Below are 17,900 nucleotides of genomic sequence, written 5' to 3'. Positions count from 1 at the left end.
AGCCTGGACGTTTGACTTCAATACTCTTTGGATTGGTGGATACATCTCGTTATTTTAATAGTTTTGAATATCCGATGGAGTGTTGACATCATCCGCCTGTATTCAATTAAGAGATATGCTACGCTGCTAGCCTCATGTCATGAATATGCGTAGCCATCTCGAGATAACTCCGACAGAAAGTATTTTTTCTCAAAGTTGCCGGGATGTCACGTGTCCTTATCGCAGTAAACTCATAACACTCTAAGCACTACGAACTTTTATTCGATAAAATAAGCCTTAAGTAGGAAAAAAATCTATTACATTTTTGTTGACCAAATGCGACACATACAAAAACTCCTCGGTTGGTGAGCGAAAGAAATCAAACGCTGCCACCTGGCGGAGAAGACAGATTTTTGTCCCCATTCTCCCTCTCGCTTCGAGTAACGCGGAACTTTTGAGACACTGCTGTCTGGGATGGACGGTCAGAGATTTGAGTGACATACCCAAAGAACATTTCCGGCCAGTTCAACGCGTCCGGAGGGTTGTCACTAGTTACCACAGCCACAAAGTTATAATTATGGCTAAACACCGACCTATTTCTACAATTGATCTTCTTAAAATCTGATTTTAAACATAACCACACTGCTAACCTTATGCCTAACCTTTAACTTGAATTAAGACTAAAAAGCTCATTTTTGTTTTCATGTGGTAACTAGTGACAACCCGTCCGTAATGTTGGGTTGTCAATCTGTTAGTGCAATAAGGAACCCTCGGGACGTCCATACCCTAAACCTAATCTCAAACCCTACCTAACCATAACCATTTTAAACGTAATCTTCATTGTAGGGACGTTATACGGATCCCGGAAAACAGACCTTTGTCAATCTAGGGTGCCTTCGTAAACTCTCTGTGGCTATCTACTCCGACTTCAGAGCGCTCTCGTTTCAGCATGCCAGAGCGCAGAATAATTGACGAACGGTCAACAAGCGTTGAATATTGCCGGTGTCAGTACACGTCGGCAAAAAAGCGTAATTAAATTGTTGCCAGCAGCACAGTTAGTCACCAACGCTCTAGATAACATGAAAACAGACTAACCAGTTCTGCTAGTGCGAGTAATATGGTGAGAGTGAGGTGTTCTCTCATTTTTGTCCGAAAGTAGCTAGCTAGCTAACTTTAGTTAGTTTGTTTGGCAGTTGTGAGGTCAGAACGCTCGGATCAACCCTACTCCTCGTCCAGTGTGCGGTTTGAACGCTCCGAGAGCGAATCACTGAATTTACGAACGGGCAATCTGACAACGCTCTGAATTTACTAACGCCAAGAGCGCACTCTGGCTCTCCAGATTGAATTTACGAACACACCCCTAGCTGCTGTCTGTCATTATAATAGCTTTCACACTGTGGCTAACAACACTGGTTGAGAATAAAACATTTCAATCCCAAAATGGTGCTGCTGACAATGATCGCTCGGTTGGCGGATGGACTGCCGCTGGCCGCATCAATGCAAGAGGACGAACAGGTTATTATTGATGGTTTTCCCTGTCAATGTCAGATAACATAAGCTATTTTAGCTAGTTAGCTAACACTAGCAATTCAATGTAGCTATCGAACTATTGGAAAATAGCTTGTCAGATAGCTTGCTAGCTACGTGTGCAATATGTATTTTATAATCTATTCGGTGTCTATCTATGCAGGCCTACTTCATAATAAAACCATATTATTAGCTAGTTGTTTGATTGTATCCAGATGGTCTTATTCCAGCTGTCAGAGTAACAAGCAGCCAAACATAATGGACAGATTTAGTCAGTTTATGTGATGTAGCTAGAGGAAGAGATGCACTATATTTGGGCTTCCGAGTGGCGCAGTGATCTAAGGCACTGCACAGTGGTCTAAGGCAGAGCTTGAGGCGTCACTACAGACACCCTGGTTCGAATCTAGCCTGTATCACAACCGGCAGTGATTGGGAGTCCCATAGGGCGGCGCACAATTGGCCCGGTGTAGGCCGTCAATATAAATAAGAATTTGTTCTTAACTGACTTGCCTAGTTAAATAAAGGTTATATATATATACAGTTGAAGTCGGAAATTTACATACACTTATGTTGGAGTCATTAAAAATCATTTTTCAACCACTCCACAAATGTTTTGTTAACAAACTATAGTTTTGGCAAGTTGGTTAGGACATCTACATAGTGCATGACACAAGTAATTTTTCCAACAATTGTTTACAGACAGATTATTTCACTTATAATTCAGGGTATCCCAATTCCAGTGGGTCAGAAGTTTACATGCACTAAGTTGACTGCCTTTAAACAGCTTGGAAAATTCCAGAAAATGATGTCATGGCTTTAGAAGCATCTGATAGGCTAATTGACATAATTTGAGTAAATTGGAGGTGTACCTGTGGATGTATTTCAAGGACTACCTTCAAACTCAGTGCCTCTTTGCTTGACATCATCAGAAAATCTAAAGAAATCAGCCAAGACCTCAGAGAAAAAATCATCCTTGGGAGCAATTTCCAAACACCTGAAGGAACCACGTTCATCTGTACAAACAATAGTACGCAAGTATAAACACCATGGGACCACGCAGCCGTCATACCGCTCAGGAAGGAGACGCATTCTGTCTCCTAGAGATGAACGTACTTTGGTGCGAAAAGTGCAAATTAATCCCAGAACAACAGCAAAGGACCTTGTGAAGATGCTGGAGGAAACAGTTACAAAAGTATCTATATCCACAGTAAAATGAGTCCTATATCGATATAACCTGAAAGGCCGCTCAGCAAGGAAGAAGCCACTGCTCCAAAACCTCCATAAAAATGCCAGACTATGGTTTGCAGCTGCACATGGGGACAAAGATCATACTTTTTGGAGAAATGTCCTGTGGTCTGATGAAACAAAAATAGAACTGTTTAGCCATAATGACCATCGTTATGTTTGGAGGAAAAATGGGGAGGCTTGCAAGCCAAAGAACTCTATCCCAACCGTGAAGCACAGGGGTGGCAGCATCATGTTGTAGGGGTGCTTTGCTGCAGGATGGACTAGTGCACTTCACAAAATAGATGGCATTATGAGGCTGGAAAATGATGTGGATATATTGAAGCAACATCTCAAGACATCAGTCAGGAAGTTAAAGCTTGGTCGCAAATGGGTCTTCTAAATGGACAATGATCCCAAGCATACTTCCAAAGTTGTGGCAAAATGGCTTAAGGACAACAAAATCAAGCTATTGAAGTGGCCATCACAAAGCCCTGACCTGAATCCTACAGAAAATTTGTGGGCTGAACTGAAAAAGCGTGTGTGAGCAAGGAGGCCTATAAAACCTGACTCGGTTACACCAGCCCTGTCAGGAGGAATAGGCCAAAATTCACCCAACTTAGTGGGAAGCTTGTGGAAGGCTACCCGACATGCTTGACCCAAGTTAAACAATTTAAAGGCAATGCTACCAAATACTAATTGTGTGTAACAGTAACAGTGTAGGTTCCGTCCCTCTCTTCGCCCCAACCTGGGCTCGAACCAGGGACCCTTGCACACATCAACAACTGACACCCACGAATCATCGTTACCCATCGCGCCACAAAAGCCACGGCCCTTGCAACGCAAGGGGAAACCCTACTTCAAGTCTCAGAGCGAGTGACGTCACCAATTGAAACGCTATTAGCGCGCACCACCACTAACTAACTAGCCATTTCACATCGGTTACATATGTAAACTTCTGACCCACTGGGAATGTGATGAAAAAAATGAAAGCTGAAATAAATCATTCTCTCTACCATTATTCTGACATTTCACATTAAAATAAAGTGGTGATCCTAACTGACCTAAGACAGGGAATTTTTACGAGGATTAAATGTCAGGAATTGTGAAAAACTGAATTTAAATGTATTTGGCTAAGGTGTATGTTAACTTCTGACTTCAACTGTGTATATATATATATATACATACACACACACACACACACACAAAGTATGTGGACACTCCTTCAAATTAGTGAATTTCAGCCACCCATTGCTGACAGGTGCATAAAATCGAGCACACAGACATGCAATCTCCATAGACAAACATTGGCAGTAAAATGGCATTACCGAAGAGGTCAGTGATTATCAACGAGGCACCTTCATAGGATGTCACCTTTACAACAAATCAGTTAGTCAAATTTCTGCCCTGCTAGAGCTGCCCCGGTCAACTGTAAGCACTGCTATTGTGAAGTGGTAACGTCTAGGAACAATAACGGCTCAGCCGCAAAATGGTAGGCCACACAAGACCACAGAACGGGACTGTCAAGTGTTGAAGTGCGTAAAAATCGTCTGTCCTCGATTGCAAAACTTAGTACCGAGTTCCAAACTGCCTCTGGAAGCAACGTCAGCACAATAACTGTTTGTCAGGAGCTTCATGAAATGGGTTTCCATGGCTGAGCAGCCGCACACAAGCCTAAGATCACCATCCGCAATGCCAAGCGTCGGCTGGAGTGGTGTAAAGCTTGCCACCATTGGACTCTGGAGCAATGGAAGTACATTCTCTGGAGTGATGAATCACAGTTCACCGTCTGGCAGTCCGGCGGACGAATATGGGTTTGGCGGATGCCTGTGGAGAATGCTACCTGCCCCAATGCATAGTGCCAACTTTAAAGTTTGGTTGAGGAGGAATAATGGTCTGGGTCTGTTTTTCATGGTTAGGCTCCTTAATTCCAGTGAAGGGACTTCTTAACGCTGCAGCATACAATTACATTCTAGATGATTCTGTGCTTCCAAATTTGAGGCAACAGTTTGGGGAAGGCCATTTCCTGTTTCAGCATTACAATGCCCCCGTTCACAAAGCGAGGTCCATACAGAAATGGTTTGTTGTGATCTGTGTGGAAGAACTTGACTGGCCTGCACATAGCCCTGACCTCAACCCCACGAACACCTTTGGGTTGAATTGGAATGCCAACTGTGAGCCCGGCCTAATCGCCCAACCTCACTAATGCTCTTGTGGCAGAATGGAAGCAAGTCCCCGCAGCAATGTTCCAACAGCTAGTGGAAGCCTTCCCAGAAAAGTGGAGGCTGTTATAGCGGCAAAGGGGGGACCAACTCCATATTAATGCCCATGATTTTGGAATGAGATGTTCAACGTGCATGTGTCCACATACTTGTGATCGTGTAGGTAGTGAGTCAAAGATCAATGCTCAATGCAGAACAGCATTTTGTATACTCTGCTGAATGATGTTGTGATAGCGATTTGATTAACCAGAGGAGATACACTAAGTCCATTGAGTAAATTCTGCTCCCTTTAGTTAATTTGCAATTTGTGATGGTCTACTTCATTCATCCTTGTAACTTTGTTGTAGTTGTAGCAAATCAGGCAGCCATGTATTTCTAGGACGTGTAGTATTTCTGAGTTGCAGTAGGCTACATATGAGTCTTGCCACCTGCTTGAAGAACTTTAACACGTTTCCCTTGCTTTCCTATCTGCTCTCCCAAAGGGAAGTGAGAAGGTTGGTCTTTTCTCTGCACTGTAACCAATGTTTGGACGTCATACATATTGTTCCTGTGATGTGTTACTGTGTTTACCATACCCATACCACCCGCTTCTTTGTCGATAACATTTATATTGATCCCAATCATTGGTTCAGTGTCCTCTTAAATATGCTTGGTTACATAATCTTGATCTGTCCTCTGGGTTTAGTTGGGTCGGGACCTGCAACAGTACCAGAGCCAGGCTAAACAGCTGTTTAGGAAACTCAACGACCAGAGTCCCACACGTTGCACATTAGAGGCTGGCTCCATGTCCTTCCAGTGAGTTCAAACCAGTTAGAGGAAAGACGCCACAGACACTCACGCACTCTCTCTTGGCAAAACACTCATTACAATTAACATACCATTAACATACTTATACCATGCAGTAATAAGCAGGTATCCACTGACTTGTATGCTTCTCAGACACTCCACTCTCATGTTTCCCTTTATGCTTCTCCCAACAGCTACGTCATAGAAAAAGGAGTAGTTTACCTAGTGCTGTCTGAAGCAAGCTTTCACAAAAAACTTGCCTTTGCTTACCTGGAAGACCTGCAGGCAGAGTTCCACGAACAGCACGGGAAGAAAGTCCCCACTGTGTCCCGACCGTACTCCTTCATTGAGTTTGGTGAGATTCAATTAAATATATCATCATTAGAATCCCTACTAACAACCCAACGTTGATTAAAGGTCCAATGCAGCCATTCTTATCTCAATATTAAATTATTTCTGGGTAACAATTAACGACCTTACTCTGTTTTCAATTAAAATTGTCAAAAATAGCTTCTTAGCAAATAGCAATTTCCCAAGCAAGAATTTTGCTACCACTGTCTGGAGGTGGTCTGAGTGGGGAGGGAAAAAATCTAAACTAGCTGTTATTGGCAGACAGGTTTGGAACTCTCTTTCTTATTGGTCTATTAACTAATTTACCGCCTGGTGATGTCACCAGGCAGGCCAAAACTCCATCCCACCACAACAGGCTAACATTAAACGCAGTCTTTTCAAACAGCTCTTACACTAAAATGGCATTATCATAATTTTCTGAATTGTACAGTAGTATTCCAACCTCGTAGTGTGGAGATATATAAAACATAGGAAAATCATATTTTTGACTGCGATGAACCTTTAAAGGAAACCCTAGCATGAATTATGAAAAAATATGCCATAAATTCCTGCAACGCTTTTCTCTCTGTCGACAGACACCTACATTCAGAAGACCAAGAAGTCGTACATAGACAGCCGAGCCCGCAGGAACCTGGGCAGCATCAACACAGAGCTGCAGGATGTCCAGAGGATCATGGTGGCCAACATTGAGGAAGTGTTGCAACGAGGGGAGGCCTTGTCTGGTAATGTCTGTTTACTTGTCCTTCTTATAGATTTACAGCAATAATGTAGGTCAGGGGTACTGAACTACTATTTGAGAAGGTCTGGTCACACAAATGTCCTCAGTGGCAAAGGTCCGGATGGATATGGTCATTTATCGGCATAGTAACAATCCCCACCGCGCAACCCATCCGACTCAAAACTGTTAAAAATGTTCACACCCCTCTTCTTGGCGAAGACAACCGAAGTTTGCTAACTTCCAAGATCAAGCTTCTTGGTTACAGCAGAGACAATCAATCTACCCCTGGATCAAGTTCCCTGTTGCCTAAATGTGTTTTGTTTGTCAATTATTATTATTAAGTTACATTTTTATGTGGAAAGAAATAGCACCCCTTGTGTGCACTGCTGGTAATACCATATTCTGCAGTCTGGTACAGGAACGGAATGAAGGTATGAACATCTGAATACTGCCCAACCCTACTATCTAAGGTCTGTCAGTGAATGACATAACAAGAGGAAAACTGCCCATACACTATCAAATTTGAAATTGCACCTTGGGGGAGGGGGCCCAAAGTCTGTTTTGACCACCTTTCTGTGTCCGGATCCGGACCACGGTCCGCCAGTTGAGCATGGCTGATGTAGGTCCTCGATGTATAACTGAAACACCTCTATTACACAAACCTTTATCTGTGATTCTCTGATGTCTAACTTGGGCAGGGCTTATTCCATTATCATGAATGCACATCATTGCTGCAAAACACATTGTTAAAATGTAAATTATGTTGGGTAGAATTCACAGCTACATACTGTTTGTCAAGTTGTGACAAAGAATAGTGTTTAAGTCACAAGAGGAAGCAGATGCCATTCTCACTTGTGTTAAATGAGGATTTGTTCTGGTTTCTGTTCCCTCTCTTTGCTCACCTGGATCCACTCGCATCACATCCAGCTCTGGACTCCAAGGCCAGTAATCTGTCCAGCCTGTCGAAGAAGTACAGAAGTGATGCCAAGTACCTGAACACTCGCTCCACCTATGCTAAGCTGGCTGCCGGAGGGGTCTTCTTCATCATGCTCATCATCTACGTCCGCTTCTGGTGGCTCTGAGAGAGGAGAGGAGACAGGAGGGGTTGGAGAAGAAGAGCTGATAGGAGTTTAGCTGTGGTCTTACATTCCATCCAATATGGGATCCCTCCTTTTAACACAAGACTGTTGAAGTAGAGACAGACACTGCATGTTATTTTTCCAACTGTCTGTCCATAGATCTATCATGTAATTACACATTTTATGTTTTATTAACAATTACACAGTCATCCTGTAGTGGTTATGCGTTGGAGTTGAGTGCTTGTATTGCGTGTGAGTTTGTGACAGAGGACATTTTATTTTCCTGTGTGGGTGTCACCAAAACCTGTATGATAACAATTCTTCTCTTATCGATTTAATCGTGTATACTGTGTAGCAGTACAGAAACAATCTACATAATTCTATTTACCCAGAGGACATCATAAGGGCTTTGGCGTTAATAACACTACTGTTATGATGTTGGTTTGGTGGAGATTGTTTAAATGTTAACCTGCTTTACTGGGGTGACCAATCACATTACCTGTGGTATTGGCTGCAGAAATAATATTTCTCATTCACCTTCATCTCCACACTGAGTGGAACAGTTTAACTCCAGACATATTCATCGGTTGATGTCTAAAGGGTTAATTTATTTTATTTTGGAAAAAGTTTACACAAGTTGAAGGCTCCATGTAAAAACATGTTTTATCTAGATGAGAACGATAGCTAGCACATGCTATGTAGCTGGCTTATGCTAATTGTGGCAGGGTTAATGAATTTGAACTTAACTGTTTCATTTTCTATGAATAAAGTGATTTGTACAAAAGTATTTGATTTCTACTAGAGAATACAAAGTTGCTCCCAAATCAGGATCAATTAAGATCAGTGGAGGCTGCTGAGGGGAGGACGGCTCATAATAATGGCTGGAATGGAGTCAATTTGTTCTTAAATGACTTGCCTAGTTAAATAAATAAAAATGGAATGGTATCATACACATCAAAGACATGGTTTCCATGTGGTTGATACCACTCCATTCCAGACATATTGCTGTCCTCCCCTCAGCAGCCTCCACTGATGTACATATTATACAGTACTAATAGAAACTGTTGTGTTCCTGCCCGGTGCTGTGCTTATTCATGAACTTTGGACACATAGCCAGTAGTGGTCCTTACTTACCACCAGGTCAAAGTCAGCCCTCTAAATGCATAAGAGGAAGATGTGTCAACAGCTCAGTTTTCTAAATAAGGGACCTATAGTGAGGGGATGCATTCAAATCGTTGTGTTTGTTTAAAAGGACCAACTACTGGAAGGCCTCCTGGTTCATACATCAGCTCTTCAAGCTATGCCTATCCCAGCCAGCAGCTGGTGTCCTTTGCTTATGATAATCTTGCAACTGAAAATGGCAAACTCTTGCAGCTTGAAACACTGTTGCGGCAAAGACGTTTGCTGCACAAAAGGGTAGTAATGGCTGGAAAATATATACTGCTGCTTCTGGGGTAGAAAAAAAAACACTAAATGCACTACATACATTTAGAAAGTACTGCAGCCTGTTTCTGCTGACATAGTTTGAACAGGAAGTGGCATAGCAGAAATGAGAAGCAGCAGAGGGTAGCGTCAACTAAGATGGTTTTGGATAAATTAAGATGTCCCACTCAAGCCGTTTACCACTGACAAAAATGCTCACAGTTCCAGTCTGCTTAAAGGGTGGCTCTCCCATTGGCACCCATGCATTAGCAGCTGGGTCTGGTCTGCTTAGTTCATTGACTGTATATGAACCAGAATAAAGGAGTGAGTGTGATGCCTCGCTTTCTTCTCCATCTCTGGCATCAATAGCGTGCAGAGCTAACCACAGGGCACAGCCTAACCTTTTCACCTCTCATCTTCAAGATATACACATCTTCAAGGGAAGTGTGTGTGACTAACCTTGTAGTGACAAACTAGATCTTATCATATCTAAGAGTCTTCACAGGAAGGACATGTCAGATATTTTTATTTATTTAACTAGGCGAGTGATTTAAGAACAAATTCTTATTTACAATGACGGCCTACCCCAGCCAAACCCTAACCTGGTCGATGCTGGGCCAATTGTGCACCGCTCTATGGGACTCCCAATCACGGCCAGTTGTGATACAGCCTGGAATCGAACCAGGGTCTGTAGTGACGCCTCTAGCACTGAGTTGCAGTGCCTTAGACCGCTGCGCCACTCGGGAGCCAAATGATACTGATGTTACTTAATGGACTCAAATTGATAACACACAGCCTGCAGTCATCACTATAGTAATCATTATTCTAGTCTGTGTTACATTGCTGGGATCAGCCCATATGCTTCATATGAGCACTTGAGAGAGTAAATGAATGCATTGTTTGGTTTTTCGCCAGGCATAATGGGTCCCATGTCATCCAAAAAAAAGTCCACTTTCACAGTAAGAATCTCATACCATCGGTTAAGCATGGTGGTGGTAGTGTGATGGTTTGGGGATGCTTTGCTGCCTCAAGACCTGGACGACTTGCCTTAATAGAAGGAACCATGAACTCTGCTCTATCAGAGAATTCTACAAGAGAATGTCAGGCTATCCATCTGTGAGCTGAAGCTGAAGTGCAGCTGGGTCATGCAGTAAGACAATGATCCAAAACACACAATCAAGTCTACATGAAAATGGCTAAAAAGCAACAAATTTGAAGTTTTGGAATGGCCGAGTCAAAGTCCAGACCTATTCCCTATTGAGATGTTGTGGCAGGACTTGAAACCCACAAATGTCGCTGAGTTAAAGCAGTTCTGCATGCAAGACTGGGTCAAGATTCCTCCACGGCGATGTGAGAGTCTGACCAACAACTACAGGAAGCATTTGGCTGCAGTCATTGCAACTTAAAGTGGCACAGTTATTGAGTGTAAGGGGGCAATTACTTTTTCACACGGGAATTGGGTGTTGCATGACTTTGTTAATTAAGTAAATAAAATAAGTATACGTTTTGTTTGTTATTTGTAAACACAGGTTCCCTTTATCTGATATTAGGTTTTGGTTGAAGATCTGATAACATTCACTATCAAAAATATGCAAAAATAGAGAAAATCAGAAAGGGGGCAAATACTTTTTCATGGTACTGTATGTCACTTACTGACAGTCACTCAATTAGCCCATGTCAGTAAAAAAATAAATTTGATTGGTAAATTATTCTAGTTAGTCTAGCCAGCTATCTAAACTTGTAGTAATCATGGCTGAATTACCGACAGTGCACGGAGGGCATGTGCTCAAATTCAGGAAATAAACTTAAATAACAATTAAAAATGATCGAAAACTGCTTTTATTTTCAATGGCTTCTCAATAAACTGAGGAGTAGAAGCTATTTATTTATTATTTTGTAAAAATTTTTTGAATCACTTCCTGATTGACTGCCTTCAATTCTAATTGGCTCCAGCCCTGGTGCCCAGGGGCCCTGACCTCACTCTTATTCATATATCATATTAACATGGCATGAGTCATGGCAAAATGTGAAGGGAAATTAGCTTTAAAACAGACCTTTTGTTAATAAAATACTTATTCTGCTAACAGATCCCTATGTATGTTTTAAATTATAGTTTTTAATCCCGGGGGTGAGTTAATGTGAGTTAATGTGTAGCAGCTAATCATATAGCTAATAGGCTATGTGTTTGTAGATTGCTGAATGAAGCTACTGTGACATTCTGAGTAAAACAAATCTAATTGTGATGTCGTATGAACATCAAACTCAGCCCCAAAACCATGTTATTTGGTTTAGGGATTCTAGAAGAAGAATAGTGCCCACGTATGTAGTGGAGATCGTTTGGTGAACTACACTGACATAAGTAAACCATCAGTGTGCTAATTTTGGTCTCCAATCTCAAGTTTGTGCATTTATTGTATGTTCAAGGTCCCAGACTTTTATGCAGAGTGTGACTACAGAAGGATCTCTTTGGTATAACGGAGGTGAGATTCCTACTGTTCCTCGGTGAGGCTCACTTAAACCCTGCCTACACCAACTCATTCCAGCTCACCTGTGCTATGGTTGGGGAGTTGGTCAACCAGCTCAATGCTGGCCTCTCAGTGGCAATGCAGGCCAGCTCGGGTAGATTCTCCCCCATAATGTTAGATGGTGATGATGCTGGTGGATTAGCAGCAGGCAGGGAGATGGTGCATGTGGTCTCGGTCCAGCTACAGACACTAATGCACAGCTTTGATGGAAAGGCTGAGCCAAGGTAGTGTGTGAACATGATTAAGCCCCTAATGGACCCTTTGATCAATGAGTTCCTTAATGTCATTGTGGAGAGTATGGACATAATGGCAGAGAACTTCAATGTTCTTTTGGATTTAACCAAGAAGATTCAAATCTTGGGGTCTCATTTTCTATCTAAACTTCAACCTGAACTTGATGTTTCACCTGGAAAAGAAGAGCCCACGCACTCTCTCAAAGACTCTGGATCCTATACCAGTGCGGTGTCCAGAACCTTCAGAATCTCTCTAGCCCTGACTTCCAGTCTAACGCCCTTGCAGCGGTGAGCACCATACTTATGAGGAAGGTCAGTAGCTCTTCTGGTGTGCTTATTTCCTGAAGGCATTGTTGTGTTGCTCCCATAGTTCTAATGCCTGTAACCTCCACAACCAAAGGGATTATTAATACATTTATGGGGGACGTGGAGGCCATAGCACAGTCATGTGAATCATGTGATGAGCCAGCTTCTCTCAATAACCAAGAGACAGAGTTTTCACAGAGGAGTGTCTTCTCTGCTGCCCACAGAGTCTATGGCTGTATGGACTACCTTACACTTTTTGCTCCAGACCAAGGCATGGCTAAAGATGCTCCTCTTCAGGAGTTTTCAGACACTCTGCAAAAGGACGTTTCCACTGGTGAGGAACAATTACCCACCACCCAACTCAGTAGAGTTCCCAGTGAGAGCCAACCTTTACCAGCTATCTGTCTTCCTGATCTAGACAACAGCCATCAAGAGGTGTTCAGCAGCCTTGTGAACATCTTTAAGACAGAGGTCTCAAAAGTGGAGAGCAAATCTTCAGCAGTAGGAAGTTCCCTTGGTTGGTTTGTGGATGGTGTTGTCACTGTTTCCCAGTCCCCCTCAACCTTTCAGGACTTGAGTCTTCAATTTTCTGAGCTGAGCTCAGGAGAGAGTGTAATATTCACACAGTCATCGGCTAGTCTGTGTCAGATCAATCAAATTCCTCTAGCAAGGAATTCCAGGCAAAAGAGGCTATTAGTAAAGTGCTTATGACATCGAGAAATTTCCTTATTATGCAGGATAGCCATACTAGTCTTCAGGAAGGTCTTCGGACTGGGAGAAGACAAGGATATCATCAATGTAGATGAAGACGAACCGGTTCAGCATGTCGCGGAGAACGTCATTTACCAGAGCCCGGAACACAACAGGGGCGTTGGTGAAGCCAAAGGGCATGACCAGATATTCATAGTGGCCGCTGGCTGTGTTGAAGGCGGTCTTCCACTCGTCCCCCTCTCGTATCCGCACCAGGTGGTAGGCATTACGTAGATTCAGCTTGGAGAACACAGTTGCCCCCTGAAGCGGCTCGATGGCCGAGGAAATGAGCGGTAGTGGATAACGGTTCTTAACAGTGATACCATTGAGTCCCCGGTAGTCAATGCACAGGCGCAGGGTCTTGTCCTTCTTTTCCACGAAGAAGAGGGACAGATAAATACAGTAGCTAGGGAGTCCCAAATGTAGTCCTCCATAGCCATGGTTTCAGCTCCCGACAGCTAGTACAGACGCCCCTGGGGCGGCGTGGTGCTAGAGAGAAGGTCAATCCCACAGTCATAGGGACAGTGCGGCGGAAGGGAAGTGGCCCGGGACTTGCTGAACACCTCCCAGAGATCCTGGTATTCCGTGGGAATGGCGGAGAGAGAACCACCTCCGAGGATCCAGGAAGACGTCCCGGGGCAGGTTGCACCGACTTCAGACAATGGGCGTAGCAGGACAGACTCCAGTCCATGATGGCACCTGTAGACCAGTTGATGAGTGGGTTGTGTCACCGGAACCAGTAGACTCCCAAAACCAAGGGGATCTGGGGGGACTTGATGAGCAGGAACTGAACGGTCTCGCTGTGATTCCCTGACACCTGTAGGTTGATGGGAGTGGTGTTATGGGTAACACGACCTATAGAGCGCCCGTCCAACCCTCTAACATCCATGGGAATGGGAATGGGGATGTTCAGCTTGGAAGCCAGTGTGGCGTCCAAAAAGCTCTATTCGGCCCCAGAGTCAATGAGGACCCAGAGAGATTTGGACTGGTTTCCCCAAACCAGAATGACATGAAAAGGGATGCGAGTAAGGGAAGCTTTTACCGGCCACGAGGACACAAAATGAACAAAAGTCCCGCAATAGAGACAGCTCCTTGTGCTGATCCAGTGTTGCCGTTCTACTGGCAACAGCCCAGCCCTGCCTAGTTGCAGGGGCTCGGGAAACAGTGTCTTGGCCCTCCTCGGTGACTCTTGAGGAAGGTTGGGAAATCTCGGGTGCTCTCGGCCATGGGACCATTGGGGACTTCCGGAATGACTCGGAGGCGAGTCACGCACTCTCCACTGCCAACGTACGGAAATCCACCGCATAGTCGGCCACAGTGCGGGCATGTTCTCTCCCGGAGATTGGGGCATCAAAGACCTTCCTCACCTCTCCCACGAACCCCTCCAGGCTCGCGCATATGGCCAGCTGCTGTTCCCATACGGCAGTAGCCCAGGTCAAAGCCCTTCCAGACATCAGCGTGATGAGGTAGGCTATTTTAGAGTGATCCGAGGGAAAGGAGGAGGGCTGAAGCTAAAAAATGAGGGTACACTGAGCTAAAAAACTCCCGACAGGTGCTCGGCTCTCCATTAAAGTGTTCCGGAGGAGGTAACTGGGGCTCCCGGGAAGGTGGAATGGCCGGTTGGGCGGCGCTGCTAACCGCCGAGTTGCTGAGGGGCGGTGGGGTTACCACCTTGGCAGGCTGCCTCCCAGATGACTTGCGGAATTGCTCCAGCAGCATGTCCAACGCCTGGTCATGGCGCTCAGCCAACATTTGGACCCCCTCCATCAACACACAAAGCAATTCATTGTGCCTACCAATGGAGGCTCCTTGGGAGGAGATGGTGTTGCTCAGCTGGTCCGGGTCTGCTGGGTCAGTCATGGCCAGTTCGTACTATCAGGTATGAAGGTAAGACCCAGATGCAGACCACGTCAAATAAACAATAGTTTAATATTCCAACAGGGGCAGGCAATAGACAGGTCAAGGCAGGCAGGGGTCAGTAAACCAGAGGTGGGGCAAAGGTATCGGGTGGCAGGCAGGCTCAGGGTCAGGGTAAGGCAGAGGTCGGTAATCCAGAGGGGAGCAAAGGTACAGGTCGGCAGGAAAGCTCAAGGTCAGGGGCAGGCAGAGTGGTCAGGCAGGCTCGGAATCAGGACAGGCAAGGGTCAAAACCAGGAGGGCGAGAAAAGAGAGACTGGAAAAAAGCAGGAGCTGATACACAAAACACTAGTTGACTTGAACAAACAAGACGAACTGGCAACAGACAAACAGAGAACACAGCTATAAATACACAGGGGATAATGGGGAAGATGGGCGACACTTCGAGGGGGCTGGAGACAATCACAAGGACAGGTGAAACACATCAGGGTGTGACACAACTAGTCTAAAGAAGGACAGTTTTATTGCTTCTTTAATAAGCACAACAGTTTTCAGCTGTGCTAACATAAGTGCAAAATGGTTTTCTAATGATCAATTAGCCTTTTAAAAGGATAAACTTGGATTAGCTAACACAACGTGCCATTGGAACACAGGAGTGATGGTTGCTGATAATGGGCCACTGTACGCCTATGCAACAATTGTCATTTACAACATTAACAATGTCTACACTGTATTTCTGATGTGATGTGTTATGTTATTTTAATGGACAAAAAATTTAGCTTGTCTTTCAAAACAGGGACATTTCTAAGTGAACTCAAACTTTTGAATGGTAGTGTATATGTTTTCTATGTTTGTGGATTACCCAGTTAAAGATTTCACCAAGACCCACAACCTCAGGGGCAGCGTTTGTACCCAGAAATTGAAATTACAGAGTGCATTGGATTGATGAAGTAGGTCTATGGGTAATGGATGCTAGGCTCGTAAAATAAGGTGATGTGATGTATAAACATTACTGTGAACATACCTATTAGGTGACTCCTCCTCATCAGCTTGGACCAGTATTTCATCTCACAAGCGAGCAGCCTTCTGTCCTCCGGGCTCACTGAAGAGGTGTCAAACTCTGCCAGAGAGCACTGGGACTCTGGGGAGGTCACCTCACTCCTCAGGTTCAGCCCAAGGATACAAGCCAGCGCTGGCAGCAGAATCTTGAGGACCGTCTGAGTCACAATCTTAATTATCTTCAGGCACATTATGGAGAGCTGTAGCCAACAAACATTATAGTGTTTTGTCAATAGCTCAAATAAGTCTTTCTGATTAAACCCTTTTCCCCATATAATGCACTACTTTTGACCAGAACCCTAAATGAAGAGATATTATTATTCATGACATGCTGGATCACTCTTCATTGGCTGGATAAGAAAATAAACATATTTTAGTTTGTGTTCATTGCTGTTAAAGAAGTTACGGAGTCACCAGATAGCCATTAGGTAGAACAAAGGTGTCTACTCCATTAAAGTGATTACCAAGTACATTTGTATTTGTATTTATTATTTATCCCCATTAGCTGCTGCTTTGGCAGCAGCTACTCTTCCTGGGATCCAGCAAAATTAAGGCAGTTTATACAATTTTAAAACATTACAATACATTCACAGATTTCACAACACACTGTGTGCCCTCAGGCCCCTACTCCACTACTACCACATATCTACAGTACTAAATCCATGTGTATGTATAGTGCGTATGTCATCGTGTGTGTGTGTGTGTGTGTGTGTGTGTGTGTGTGTGTGTGTGTGTGTGTGTGTGTGTGTGTGTGTGTGTGTGTGTGTGTGTGTGTGTGTGTGTGGGTGTGTGCCAATGTTTGCTTCACAGTCCTCGCTGATCCATAAGGTGTTTTTTTATCCGTTTTTTAAATCTCATTTTACTGCTTGCGTCAGTTACTTGATGTGGAATAGAGCTCTATGTAGTCATGGCTCTATGTAGTACTGTGTGCCTCCCATAGTCTGTTCTGAACTTGGGGACTGTGAAGAGACCTCTTGTGGCATGTCTTGTGGGGTATACATGGGTGTCCGAGCTGTGTGCCAGTAGTATAGACAGACAGCTTGGTGCATTCAATATGTCAATACCTCTCATAAATAAAAGTAGTGATGAAGTCAATCTCTCCTCCACTTTCAGCCAGGAGAGATTGACATGCATATTATTAATATTAGCTCTCGGTGTACATCCAAGGGCCAGCCGTGCTGCCCTGTTCAAGCCAATTGCAATTTTCCTAAGTCCTTTTTTGTGGCACATGATGCATTTGTTGTTGGCTTATGGTTAGAGTTAGGGATACCGTTTAAGTGAGGGTTAAGGTTGTGTGTAGTGACTGTTGTTGTTTTCTGTGAGCTTTTTTAATATATATTTTTTTATTTCATCTTTATTCCACCAGGTAGGCCAGTTAAGAACAAGTTCTCATTTACAACTGCAACCTGGCCAAGATAAAGCAAAGCAGTGCGACACAAACAACAAAACAGAGTTACACATGGAATAAACAAACAAACAGTTAATAATACAATAGAGAAAGTCTATATACAGTGTGTGCAAATGAGGTAAGATTAGGGAGTTAAGGCAATAAATAGGCCGTAGTGGCGAAATAATTACAATTTAGCAATTAAACACTGGAGTGATAGATGTGCAGAAGATAACTGTGCAAGCAGAGTGAAAGACAGGGGATGTACTCATCAGTTAGACTTCTCAGGAAGTTGAGGAGGACTGGAGCACAGCCTTTCTCTATATTAAGAGAAGGCATTATAGTCCTCTGAGCCTCCTTCTCCAGCTGCTCAATGATAGACCTCCGGTCCTCGAAGCAACACCGGTGTTGAAATCTTAACTTTCTCTCTTCGCCTTATTTCCTTCACTTGCACTGACTTGATAGCACTGGACGG

The 17,900-nt window shown here is 43.9% G+C and overlaps 1 protein-coding gene across 1 annotated transcript; it reads left to right on the top strand.

Moving 5' to 3' along the window:
- The first annotated feature begins 1,155 nt into the window (after positions 1-1,155).
- Positions 1,156-8,213, top strand: LOC106584381 (vesicle-trafficking protein SEC22b-B). The gene is made up of 5 exons (XM_014169624.3): positions 1,156-1,494; positions 5,638-5,747; positions 5,933-6,093; positions 6,665-6,811; positions 7,735-8,213. Exons 1-5 carry the CDS (start codon positions 1,420-1,422, stop codon positions 7,887-7,889), a joined length of 648 nt encoding a protein of 215 aa, XP_014025099.1. The 5' UTR covers positions 1,156-1,419; the 3' UTR covers positions 7,890-8,213.
- Positions 8,214-17,900: the final 9,687 nt, after the last annotated feature.

Source organism: Salmo salar, chromosome 23 (genome assembly GCF_965601325.2).
Source record: "Salmo salar chromosome 23, fSalSal1, whole genome shotgun sequence".
Classification (NCBI taxonomy): Eukaryota; Metazoa; Chordata; class Actinopteri; order Salmoniformes; family Salmonidae; genus Salmo; species Salmo salar.
Note: the sequence above shows the minus strand (reverse complement) of the source record. Positions and strands in the feature narration are given on the sequence as shown.

Bases quoted from the DNA above. Each gene is read 5' to 3' on its own strand.
- LOC106584381 (XM_014169624.3), top strand. From the start codon at position 1,420: ATGGTGCTGCTGACAATGATCGCTCGGTTGGCGGATGGACTGCCGCTG. The intron at 6,094-6,664 runs GTGAGATTCAAT...CTCTGTCGACAG, and splicing joins GTACTCCTTCATTGAGTTTG to ACACCTACATTCAGAAGACC. The intron at 6,812-7,734 runs GTAATGTCTGTT...CATCACATCCAG, and splicing joins ACGAGGGGAGGCCTTGTCTG to CTCTGGACTCCAAGGCCAGT.